At 43.1% G+C, this 13632-nt stretch overlaps 1 protein-coding gene across 6 annotated transcripts in view; it reads right to left on the bottom strand.

Moving 5' to 3' along the window:
* Positions 1–633: 633 nt before the first annotated feature.
* The window catches only part of SORL1 (sortilin related receptor 1), a 181017-nt gene continuing 168018 nt past the window's right edge, over positions 634–13632 (bottom strand). For 5 of the 6 annotated variants that reach the window (XM_024255047.3, XM_054525270.1, XM_063728240.1 and 2 more), the window contains 5 exons: positions 13115–13289; positions 12014–12120; positions 9013–9205; positions 6543–6755; positions 634–4818 (listed from right to left, as the gene is read on the bottom strand). In XM_024255047.3, coding sequence (XP_024110815.2) covers positions 4751–4818; positions 6543–6755; positions 9013–9205; positions 12014–12120; positions 13115–13289 — 756 coding nt within the window. In that variant the 3' untranslated portion in view covers positions 634–4750. The remainder of the gene's footprint in view (positions 4819–6542; positions 6756–9012; positions 9206–12013; positions 12121–13114; positions 13290–13632) is intronic. The other variant, XM_063728239.1, reaches the window with a different exon arrangement.

The raw sequence follows: 13632 nt of genomic DNA, 5'->3' as shown, positions 1-13632 counted from the left end.
ACTTTTATATGCCTCCTTTTCTTCATTCACAAAACCGGATGATAATACTTCAGGGTTTGGCTCTGGCTCAGTGTCTACACAAAAGCAGCATACCAGAAGACCTGTTAAATTCTTAAAAACCTGCCTCCCTCCCCCACCCAGTTCCACAGCCTCCAATCCTGACTTACAGGCCCACTGGCCATTCAGCTGCCCATAATGGGTACATGCAGCACTCCTCACAAGTCTGTCTATGGAAAACCCGGGGAAGTACTCTTAGACACACAGCTCATCTCTACTGCTGTGCTTCTGTCTCTTAGATTTGAAAATTGCCTTCTTAGCAAACTGTCTCTTAGCAAATGTACTTACAGATTTAAGGGAGCCACTTTAGTCACCGTCCCTATGGAATAATTCTGTTTACTTCAAAACAGCCACCACATCTCCCCCCTCCTCAGCCAACACAAAGACATCGTGTTCTTCAAGGATCCACCATCTGAGACCAGCTTGTTAATAACAAAATTATTCCAGGCCTTGGTGTTCTCTCATCTATGAAATAAACATCCCTTTAAAACAGACCAATCAAATGGGGTTTGGAGACTGCGTTAGCCATCTTTATTGCACTCTAAAGAACAACTCGAGACACGCAGAGACAGTGGATTTTCAAAGAGGTGTTTTCTTGACCCAGTTAAATTTTTATTCAGTGAAAAAAGTTGACATTGAGACAAAAATTATCTTAAAATTGTGCAACAATATAGTAAAACCTTCAGCAGATTTCAGTGACTTGGAAACTTATCGAGGCAATTGAAATTATAAATACTTAATTTCACTTTGGAGAGAAACAAGTATACAGTGTTTCACTTTAAATAAGAGTAGAATAGGCCTTTATTTTGCCGCAGATACTTTTGATTTTGCCTAAAGTTTCTAATAGTTCATAACAAGAGTCTTTAAATGAGAAGTGACATAGAATATTTGAGGATAATGGTCCACTCCAGCATTCATGCTTATTCCATTTGAGCTATTACACATGAAACTAATACCATTCTTGGGTTATTACTTGGCTGTGATGATTTAATTCATAATATGGCTGCTCAAAATTAGTGGGCAGAAACATATATACAACCCATCCTCCCTCAACCCATTTTCGGTGCTGGTACTCCATCTGAAAACACACTTACTGTCCGTGTACCCAGCAGTACATATCTCTTGCTATCTATTCCATATCTCAGTCTTGCATAGAAAGTAGTCTATATAAACTTAATGCACTGGCTTTTATTACACAAAAATTGTACCTGAAAGGCAGCACACACTCCAGTTAAGAAAAATAACATAACAAGAATGTCAAGATACAATCCCAACACAAGATTCTGCACAGAGTTTTAGAGTCAATTCCTAAAATCAATATGGGGTGATGTTCAGTTTGGTTATGTCTCTGGATGCCTTCTCTAAGGGACTCATCCAACTGTCTGCAGAAGGAAGAAAATTTTCAGGAATTCACCATGACTCCCTTCATGGAGAACGGACTGACCAAACCTGACAGGATGGTGTTTCTGCCCTAAGGAAGTGTACTGGAAATGTAATCTTAGTAGATGCAATGACCACTTGGTAAGCATCTGAAGGCAGCATTCGCCAAGGAGGAGTGGGTGCTCATCTGTAAGGGGCTCACCATACTACTGCTCTCCCAAGCTTCCCCTGAAAATGGCCAGTTATAAGAAGGGTTACATTCCCTAAATTGTTGAGTACAGCTTCATCTAGTGGGCCAAACATGATGCGCAGGAGACAACAGGCAGCTGTGTGTCTCCTGTCTGTCCCACCCAAATATCCCTGGTGATGCTACCAAAGACTGAACCCCAGGAATTACTTGTCCAAAAGTCAGAGTTTCAACCAGTTACCCAGAATGATAACTATTTACCCAGCTTGTCAAGGTAGCCAGTAGTTCCTGGAGCTTCTCACCTGTCTGGAACTAGGACTGCACAGACATGGCCTCTTCCTGGAATCCTCTGTAGAACTCCACTCTCTGACATTTTATCCATGTGGACTCGTATCTCATAAAGCTCAAGGTGCATTCAATACATCCAGGAGTAAAATCGGTTTCCAGAGAAAACTCATAAGCAAACCCCCTGCCCACCAATTTTTAGAGGCCCATCGTGGTCCACATGGATGCAAGCATCTGACATTCTAATGTATGCCAGGAGAGAATAAAACCTTCTTCCTGCACAGTGTGAACTTCTGAGGTGGCATCTCCAACAAGGTACAAAAACCCCTTCTTCACAAGCAAGCAGGGACTCCGATTGGTCCAGTGAAGACAGTTATCTGGTCACTTTCAAAGGCTGCCCATAGTACAAGGCATTTGTTTTCATTTCCTATTGGCACTCCAACCTCTGGATTCTTTCAGACAGCATATATACATGAAATCCCCACAAAGCTACACAGAGGGAAACAGGAGTGTGTGCTTCAAAAGTTCATAAAAATATACAATTTACCTATAGCTGCAGCTATCTAGCTTAGTCTTCAGGAACTTAGTTCTTCTGTTTATATAAAATACTCTAGCCCTAAAAGGCTGCTTTTTTTCAAACAGCACAGTGGCATTTTCCAAGGAGAGGGGTGATGGCCAGTCTACAGTACTGTGCACTAAGCATTGGGAGGCACTGGTAGCTAGAACTGGATGCTCGAAAATATCTCAAGCTGCCAACTGGAGACATATGCTCTGTAAAAAGGCTTGCCTATGGAATAACTGAAAATAACATCTCAGAGCCTTTTATATCAGCTTTTACAAATGCCACCAAAAAGTTGGCAGAAAAAGAAAAGAAAACACACTTCCTAGAGGTTCAATTAAATGACTTGCCTCCCACCAGGTTGTTAATGATTCAACTATTTAAAGAGCTTATTAAAGGGGAGGTGGTAGGGCTTAGAGTTTTGAACAAATCTCTACGGTAAGACAAGATAAAGCCAAAAAAATTCCAGTCTTTTAAAAAAAAACTTAAAAAAGGAGAGTGACAGGAAAGAAGAGAAAATACACTAGAAGAAGGCTTATCATTACCACCAGTTGTTAACAAGAAATACAGTCCTACCCGTATGGCAAACTAAAGGTCGACAGCTTAAAATACTCATCTAAGTATATATATAAATAAAAATTTCAAAAACTAAAAAATTTAATTGGCTCTTTGTTTTCTAAACAATCCCTAAGTAGAATGAAACTATATTATCACCCAAGAATGATACTTGTAGTTAAAAGAAACTAAACACTTGTGAGAAGGTGATGCATCGCACCTAAGGGGGGATGGGGTTTTACAAAGCTTGCATATCAAGGACACATATTCAAAGACATGACTTTGGAATATTCCCAGACCTCACTGCTTCTTGGCTGAAAGGAAATTCTTCAGTGAGAATCATACAGTACAAGTCACAACGATGCTAGACATTGGTGCCTACAACACTAAATCTAAAGGGTTGGCATCGGCCTATGATGGATTCTACATAACTATCAAGTGGCCATGGTTTGAATACAGGGGTGGCATTTTAAAGGCAGAAGAAAAAAAGCACAGCTTGTTTTACAGAGAGAATAAATGAACAAACTCTAGTGCTCCTGCTGTTGTTAACTGGATTGAGTAGTCTCAACTTTTTAGATCTTCTCTATCTCTATGAGAGTGTACAGCACTCTCTTTAGATTGGGTGGGGGCATGGGTGAGGGAGATGGAAGAAGAGAAAAAAAAAAAGAGAAGGCACTGACCCAATTCAAAATGACTGCATATATCATTATGGATTTTCAAGGACAATAAGTGGCCATCTCAAACCAAATACATAATTTTACATTTGAGATCCTTCAGTAGTAAGTAAAAACAAAAAATGGAAAATGGAAAAATGATGTACTCTATTAGCCAGTGTATGGATCATGGCACAGATCTAGAATTCTCCCCCACAACCAGGGTAAGTTTTTGCAATGACAATGAAACCAGTGTGTAATAAAGCAGTGTTATCATTTTGTAGCTCTCAAAGCTACATCTTGTACAGAGGCACATACAGTAAAACTCCATCAATTAATATAAGAGAGGAAGCTGAGGGCTTACAGGGCTTCCCAAGCTGCAGCTCTGTTGAACTCAACTCCAGCAATGACTCAGTGCTCTCTCCTGCCAAAGACCATTACATGACACACAAGTGAATAAAAATGGATTGCTTCCGGAATGGCAAGAAAAAAATGCTTCTCTTCCCACCCCCAACCCTATGGGTAAGGGGCTCATAACACATGTGGTGTCTAATGACCACTAAAGCCTGGCCTTACACAGAGTCCCAATAAATTAACAAAATAACATAAAGAAACCTTCCCCCATAATACACCCACACGCTTTCCTACAAACTATATCCAAACAAAATGGAATATCTGCACACACTTTCAAGGAGAAGGGGTTCCACCCATCACTCTCTCGAGGTTTTTATTAAATACATTTCTGTGTCTTAGAAAAATAAAAAGATTGGCCAATTTACTGAACCGAAATTATCTCACAGACTTAAAAGCATGCCCAGCAAGCACAGCCCTGTAAGACTACATTAATGTCAAATCAAAGCAATTTGGTTACTAAAGTCAACCTGGTTTCAAGTTCACAGTTGATTACTACAAAGTTTATTCATTCCTTTCTTTCCTTTTTTTTTTTGTTTTTTGTTTTTGGCCCATATAAAAATAACATATTGCAACTCAAAGTGCATCTTTTAAAATAAACCATCAACTATCTTTATCAAATAAAATATTTACACCATTTGGTTTCTAGTGAGGAAAGCTCTTTCAGGCTATCACCATGGGGACGTCATCTGAAAATCCAGTTATCATAGGAGCATCTTCATCATCTTCCCCTAGAGACAAAACAGTCAGGCCTTGGTGAGTTCCAACACACTTTAACCTGACCCCACATCCCACCACTCTACCCACCCCTCAACCCTACCACAACCCTCTAGCTGAGAAGGTCAACGCCATAGCCAGGCAGGCACCATAATCAGTTGTGAAACCAACCCGGCTTCCCACTGTCCCTCCTGGCCACCTTCTACCCATCGATGGATCCTCACATTTATTTTAATGGTCGTTTGAACTTAGCCAAATTAAGAAAACAAAGCTTCTCAGGAGAAGACTCTTATTACCTACTCAAAAGCTAAGTGGGTAGTTTGGGTTCCCCAGTTTGAGTTATCTATACCCTACACTAGCACAGTGAACTTCAGTGTCTGCTTTCTCTTCTGAACCCAAACTGCTCTGAGGAAAAGGATCTTAGAGGAGTTTAAGCATTTTGAGGACAGCTTCCCAGACTAACGGCTGTCCCCTTGTGACCCCCGGTATAATCCTGTGTAACCAAGTGTGGACCGACACTCAGTGATTATCGCAGGGCACGATGACAGGTCCACTCCTTTTGCCTCCAACAGCAGAAGCAAAGAAGCCACCCCATTCACACAAGGCACCCAGGTACTGGCTTAGGCAAGAAAGGAAACTGACAAGGAAAGGGAACAGAGCTAACATCATACGATCAGTGAAGGGGAATATACAAATGTCTTTAAAAACATAGATAAATAATTATAACTAGTTTACAGAAAAAAATAAACTTGTACATTCACAGTCATTAGTCTAAGTTTGGGGAAGCCTCGTAACACACCCACTTTATTATATTACTATCATACTATCTCTATTAGCATTTAGGGTTTTCATTGTGCAAAGATTTCAAAACGGGAAATTTCTTACTTTTTCCCTTGCTATGTGTTAAGACAGGGGTCCCCAGTGCCCAGGCCGAGGGCCACCAGTACCAGCACCTGGCCTGTTAGGAACGGGGGGCCACACAGCAGGTGATGAGTGGCGAGCCAGAGCATCACAGCCTGAGCCTCTCCTCCTGTCAGATCAGGGCGGCAGTAGATTCTCACAGGAGCGCAAACCCTATCGTGAACTGAGCGTGCAAGGCATCCAGGCTGAGCGCTCCCTATGAGAATCCAATGCCTGCTGATCTGAGGTGGAACAGTCTCATCCTGAAATCATCCCCAACCCTTCCCCCTCCACCGCTGGTCCAGCGAAAAAAATTATCTTCCACAAAACTGGTCCCTGGTGCAAAAAAGGTTGGGGACCACTGTGTTAAGGTACATAAAAGAATGGCTGGTGAGGTTACACTAGCAACCAGAAAGAGAAACAGCAAGATGGAAAGCGTCTCCTTTGATAGAAGCTGATTGGGAAAGCATTATTTTTTATCTCGAGTTAGGATCTCCAGAGACGTCAGACCTCCAGGGCAGTGAAGGATGAGACAGCAGTCAGATATTCTTGAGGATTTTCCGATACTTTGGGAGTCTCAAGGCCTGGGGCAAGCTCCCTGTTTCAGGCCAGAACTACACAATCAAAGAGAATACAACATTTTAATTTAATTAACTTAAAAGTTAAAAAGTAAGGGCTCTGAATGGTTTAACCAAAACTCATGGAATCAAATCGCTGGCTGATGAAGAGCTCCTCTAGTGTCAAAAGAGGAGCTGAAGGTGGGTGCTTCCTAATCAAGTCACGGCTGTGGGGGCGGTCAGCCCTGGGAGGAAGAACCGATTCTCCCTGCCCCACTTACCCAGGTCATCCCCAGAGGAGAAGATTGCGGACCCCAGCCTGGAGCTGTAGTGGCTGTTGGCAAAGGCGGTGAAGCTGCTCTGCAGCCTCCGGTGCTTCGTGTACAGGATGGCAAACCCCACCCCCAGGCTCAGCAGTATCAGGAATAAGATGGGCACCACCACAGCAGCAACATCCGTAGATCTGGCAGCCTGTGTTGCGGATGCATCTGCACCTGCCAAGGCAAAGTTCCCACCAATAAGCCCACCTGAGGGCAGGAGAGCAGACCAGATGACTCCTCAAGGCCCCACCCCCCAAAAAAAGCTGGGCGATCGCCACAGCTACGCAAACTGCCTGTCTGGTGTGAGACGTTTCTGCGTGTGCTTCCCGAATACTTGCCATGAGCTGATAGACCAAGGGCCTTGTGCATGCAAATACGGTAATTACATTAGACTCCTAATCACTGCCTTGTTGGTTATTTAGATAATCTCTTGGAAGGGAGACCTTTGTTGGGGTATCAACATTGATTTCATTAGCATTATTACTTAAGACCACTTGCTTGCCTTACATAAGAGGATGTGAAATCAGACCACTAATTAACGAGATTGCAATTATTTCCCCCTACTTGGCACCAAAGTCACTCTGAACTGCAATTACCTGAAGCTCCATTAAGTGATACAAACGAGATTCCTACACCACAATACAGACTTAACAGCTCATGAAGTTTTATAAGGTTTTTCACTTAAGTGAAAAAGAGAGTGGGGGAGAAAAACAATTTTCCATAGACATTTAACATTTTTTAAAGCTCTTTGCAAAGCCGTTTCGGCATTTATAACCTAACAAAGATAGCCCCTTCCTATTGACTTAAACAAACTGGCTCTGTGATGATTCACTAATAGATTTGTACCACCAGGGCTCTAGGGCAAAGCCATGCCCCACGTCCCATCCTGCTGGGGTAGGGGCCAGTCTCCTTGAAAACGGTAGACTTTTCATGTTAAAAATCCCAGGGAAAGTCTGAACTTGAAAATGAAACCTAGGAATCAGTTTTTGGCAAAGGAAACAGACTGGACTTCCCTCAGTCTAGGTCTCCATGAGGAGCCTCAACAGGCTCGAGGGATTGCTCCCTGGTGTCGGGACAGGTGGCACAGGCCAGGTCTCTGCTTCACTAGAAAGCTCTGTCGCTCCCCAGCATTCACCCTGACAGGGTATTCATCAGATGGGCCAGAGAACAATCGTTTCTTGCAAGCCTAATCTAACAATTCAATATTCGTGTCTGTATTTACATTTCTTTCATTATTTCCTTGCCAAAAAAAAAAACTCTAGCAACATCTTATTTAATATGTTCCAACCTATTCCAACTGTGCAGTGGTTAATGAAGGGGGTGTGCTCGGCTGGAGCAGTGAAGAGGAAGTTGGCACAATGGAGGCTGGGAGCTCCAGGAACGAGCGCCCTCCCTCCCCCACCCCACTTCCAAGGGGAAGGTGAACATGAAGGGGCAAGATGTGGGCCAAGAGCCCTTCTGCCTGACAACCTCGGTTCCATAAAGGTGGCCAGGAGGGGTCTGCACAGGAATTTTTCCCAAAGCATATTTCACAGGTTGCCAATTAGTTTTGCCTAAAAATGGGGCTCTATTGAGGAAATACTAGGTCAACAAGAGTTGGGCTGGTTTTTGTAGGACCTTCTTAGAACCTCTAATATGTTATGATTCTCCCAAGGGAAGTGGCAGGCAGTGTTTCCCTCTCTTAGTGGGGGGTGCCAAGGATAAATATTGCACGAGATCTCACCCTGAGAAACACTATGAGACGGAACATTTAACAACTCTAACACAAGATTTTGGCTTGAGCACTGGTTAGTTCTTGGCTGAGAGTAAATGGAACTAAAAAAGACCAGTGGCAAAACATTTATTGAAATCCTGGCCAAACTACTATAATGTAAGCAGACTTTCTGTATGAACGGAAGGGTCCTCTCTTCCATCACTAGCATGGCCCAGCATAAGACATAAGACAGAGATCCCAGGACAAATTCCAGTCCTAAGCTTATGCTGAGAGCTAAGATGAAGACGGGGCGGGGCAGAGGTGTGCACTGTAAAATCAGTTATATGATTTTACATGTAAAATCCATGACAAGGAGATGATCTACTGGCTTGGAGACCCACAGGATATTTTAGCATGTTAGAGGTGCTGAGAAGTCCCACAAAAAACAAACGAAACTTTTGTGAACCTAGAGTTTCCCTTTTTAAACAAAGCCTTGCCTTTCTTGCACTTTATGTTCAGAATCCGGTCCCCCTGTAATCTCAGCTTCCTGTACCATGTCCAGCTCAGGAAGTATTTGTTAAATATATCACTACTTGACCAAACTGATATATAAGTGATTTTCTTTTAAGCGAGAATATCTTCAATGTGTTTTAGAAAGACACATGGTCATCAAACCATACGACATTCTTGCTATTTCCCCAGAATTGGAGACAGAAACGGGCAGCAACCGCAACTCACCAGACCCCAGCTCATCGTACAGCAGGATGGCAGGCTCCCCACAGATCTGGCTGCCAAAAAGGCATCTTGCTTGGACAGTGAACGTGTAATTATGACCCATCTTCAGGTTGGAAATTTTAAAGAAATTGTCAGTAGTATTCCCAAGGTAAGCTGTGATATTCATGGCACTATCAAACATGTGTATCTCATAGCCCTGAAAACAAACACAAGAGATTGCTCAGGAAGTTGAATATGGAAACTGACAGCCTCTATTACTGGTTCTAGCTTTGTGTGAGCTCCTCACTGCGGGTTGCTACAAATGCGAAAGCGCCCTGGGTTTCTCCTTGTTCTTTTTACATTACCACTGAGATACTGGATTCAGAAAATGAAAATTTGCTCATCTCCAATATCTCAAATAACTACCACACCCTCCCCCTACAAGCTATATTGTGGAAATGTGAACTGTGGCCCTCAGGAAAGTCATTTTAACAAAGCCACACTCAGAGATTTGCTCAGCAGTCTGCCTGTCTCAAGCAATATTAAATGCTACCAAGAATCTGAACAGTTTGCCATAATGGAATTTGACTAATAATAAATCCAGGTCGCAGTGGACTCCAGCAATGGGGTGAGAAAGGGGAACTTGCAATTAGAAAAGACAGGACATTTGTCCCCAGAACAGTATGTAGGAATGACCTTGTCGGCTCACTTCCTGTCTCCCTGCTTTCTAGCTCCTTCTGAGCCTATCTCAGCCCCCCAACAACCTGGCCTTGAAATAAGAAGCACTGCAGCCGGCTCAGGCCCCTGTTCACTGGAGGAGAGGATGAAATGTCTTCCTAGTTAGAGCCCTGGACTCTGGTGCTGGGAAAAGTCACCCTGGGGACAGCCCTGGCCCAGGATGCTAGCTGGGATGAACGCTGACAACCTGACTTCTCTGCTGATCCCCAACTATTCCAGTGTCAAAGCTACTGACACTCTCCACCATCCCCCTGAAAAGACTCCATCACTTTTCTCTAGCCACGTACTGGGCCCCCTTGCATAATCACAGTCTCTTGATCCTAATACCACTGACCTATCTATTCTTGATGTGGTTTGGCTGTGTCCTCACCCAAATCTCATCTTGAATTCTAGCTCCCATAATTCTCCCGTGTTGTGGGAGGGACCTGGTGAGAGATAACTGGACCATGGGTGCGGTTTCCCCTCTACTGTTCTCATGGTAGTGAATAGTCTCACAAGATCTGATGGTTTTCTAAGAAGTTTCCCCTTTCACTTGACTCTCATTCTCTCTTGGTCTGCCGCCATGTAAGATGTGGCTTTGCTCCTCTTTGCCTTCCACCATGATGGAGAGGCCTCTGCAGCCATGTGGAACTGTGAGTCAATTAAACCTCTTTCCTTTATAAATTACCCAGGCTCGGGGATGTCTTTATTAGCACTGTGGAAACGGACTAATATAATTCTTTGAACTCCCTGTCAGGGGAAGGGAAGAAGGATACACTATGCCTATGCCAGACCCTCCGCTAGGAACGCAATACTAACCTAGAATCTTAACCTAAGAGCTGGGCTCCAGCCACCCAGGAAGGATCCCCTAATGGCAACTGGCTGCTGAACTGAGATTCCCAATACCTGCCCGGAATCTCATCCCCACATTCTTTCCTATAAGCCAGCGTTATTACCTTCCACCTAATATATATCTGGTGTCGATCATTTGTAAAATACATAAGGTTATAAAGAAAATAATTTAGATTACACAACATCAACCACCCATACATTATTTAACTCATCCTCTTCTGTTCGGCATCTTGGCTGTTTCCTCTTTCTTGCTGTCATAAATACTATACATAAATTCTTCATGCACATTGTTTCTTTAGAGTAAATCCTACAGCTGCTGGATCAATGGGTGTGAACACTTTTAACATTTTTGATAGATATTACCCAAGAGCCTTACTTGAGTTTGAACCAATTTATATTCCTAGAATGTTTACTTCCCCAACTATTATTCATACCGGTTATACTCTTCCCTGCAAATCTTTACCAATTTAACATGAGAGGGCTACCTCTTTGTTATTTAGATTACTGGTGAGGTTGAACTTTTCTCCTTTTGCTTACTGCTGCTGGAATTTTCCGCTTTGTTACATGTACCTTCTTCAAAATTAGAATATTTCCATTTTGAATTTACTTGAAAGCTTTCCTTATATTTAAGGATATTAGCCATTTAGATGTCATAGTTACAAGAGTTATGAGAATTCTCACAGAGTGTGTGGTGAGAATTTTCCAATTTTAATTTCACTTTGCTTTGGCATTGCACAGTGACTATTTAGAACCCATGGCTCTTTGCCTATGCTGCATCTCCAGGTAGCCATAGTTGATTCATCACATTCCTGTTTAGCAAAGGCTTTGCTGTCACTGGGGCCAACCCAGCTTTACTCAAGAATCTGTCCACCCTTGGGTGGTAAATCTACTCCCAGGTCTCACTCCCCTTCCCCTGTCTTTTGCTGTGAATACCACATTGGCCTACCAATAGCAAAACCAAGGTGTTCTTCATAAGTCAGCACAGTATCTTCAAGTACCTCCTGCTCCCTGTAATTTATCTGGGAAGAGAGTGCTGAGATGCCAGGCTGAGAGTGCAGCTCAACTCCTGGTACTGAAGCCACAGTCCCGCCCTCAGCAAGTGTGGAATAGGCGGGGCTCCTGGTTTAACACCCTGAGCCCCAGCCCAGCTGCAGCTTCTGCGGGAAGCACAGCATGGCCTCCAGCCCATTTGTCTTTCTTCAGGGGAAGACAAGTCAGGATTGAAAAGTGCTTAGTGCAGAGATTCTCATCTTTAATGGGCAGTATAAACATTTTGCTAATTAGCAATCCCACTGAAAATGGTCCTTTAATTCTCAAGTTCATGTCCACGTCCTATTCTTTCTCTTTCTTTTTTTTTTTTTACACTATCTATGCCAGCATGCTGTTAACGAGCTCATCTCTGAAACAGCATTTCAATTAAATTTCCAAAGTCATTGAGAATGAGGGAGGAACTTACCCTGCTTTCATTAAAATGCTTTTCCTTTAAAGCCAGGCTTTTCCAAAACAGAAGAACATGGTCATTTTCTGTTATGATTTTTAAGGCATCAGGTGCTGACAACGAAACTGAAAATTAAAGATGAGATGGGATGCGGTTAGTGGATATACATTTGAAACTCCATTTTCTTGTCTGTCAAAGAGAGATTAAATAATGCTAGCCTTGGAGGGCTGGGCTACAGAAAAAATTAAACACATAGATTGCTGAGTACAGAACCTAGCACATGGTAGATAGTCTTTAATTGGCATCTCTTTTATTGTTGTTATAACATCTTTAGCTGAGTACAGAACCTAGCACATGGTAGATATTCTTTAATTGGCATCTCTTTTATTGTTGTTATAACATCTTTAGCCAAGAAATTTGGACAGTACTTAATAGCCCTTGTAACCAAGGGTGTACAAAAACAAATGGGGTGGGGTAGAAGGGTGGTGAGGAAGGAATGGGATGGGATAAGGAGTTCCATCTGAAGACAGGACACTGGAGTGACAATGGCACATGGCCCGGGCCCACTGCACACCACCAGCATAAATGGGGCTGGGCCTCCATTACCCAATATCAAAACTCCCAATAATACCTGCTGCTGTCTGAGCAACTGAGCTTGCTACCAGCTCTCTGAACTTGAGCCTGACAGACCTTTAATCTACTGCCCGGCTGTGGGTCTCCCTCCATTTCAACATGTCAGATTGCCACAATGGACCACTGAGAACTGTCATCCAGATTCTCAGATACAGCACTCGGTCTTAGTGGTAACTATTCAGTTTTATTTCCTCTCTTGGGCATCCCTCCTCTTTTCCTTTAGTAATATCAAAACAAGCGACGGGAGTTAAAAAGACTTAGAAAATACAGAAAACGATAGCCACTCCCCCAGCCCACCGTGCCCTGGCCACCACGCCACGGCCCAGACCCTGGAGCCTCTGCGCTACGCTGCCCCGGTAGGGATATTGAAGGGCAGCGTTTGCACTCCCTGTGAAACGCCTAATGAAAAGTCTGTCTCTGCAGGTCTAGCGGCACAGCACTGAGGGCAGGCTGTGTGAGAAGACCTCTAACCTCTCTCCTGCTTACCTGTGGTAATTTTTATGCTGGAATCTTTGCTCATGTTCCCCAGTTGGACAATGATGTGGTATTTCCCGCCAGGTTCCAACTTGTTAAGGGTGTATTCCACAGTACTATTACGGGATTTTACTTTGTAGCTCCTGTCAGTCTTTCTTATTAGATCTTTAACTGCAATTGCATACAACTAGGACCAAAAAAGAACATGTGAATGATAATCAGAAAGTTGACATTTTTCACTCTTTGTAGTTCAATGGCGGACAATGCAGTGTATTAATAGCTGGGACCCACAGCAACAATAATTTGAGTCCCGAAATCCGACTCCATTCTTTGGAAGGCCTTTGGAGTGACCAGATCCAATCTTAAAATAACTATTCACTCATAGAATTGCACATAGAGTTATCAATTAAAATTTTTTTTAACCCTCTAGGGAAGGCCACATTTATCATGACATCAGCAAGTAGGTTGGAACAAGCAAGCACATCCAAACTCAGTACTCAACTTCCACATCTCCACCACTGCAATAGTTC

The sequence above is a fragment of the Pongo abelii genome, chromosome 9 (assembly GCF_028885655.2).
Source record: "Pongo abelii isolate AG06213 chromosome 9, NHGRI_mPonAbe1-v2.0_pri, whole genome shotgun sequence".
NCBI lineage: Eukaryota > Metazoa > Chordata > Mammalia > Primates > Hominidae > Pongo > Pongo abelii.
The sequence above is the reverse complement of the archived record's forward strand: the minus strand, read 5'-3'. Positions and strand labels throughout refer to the sequence as shown.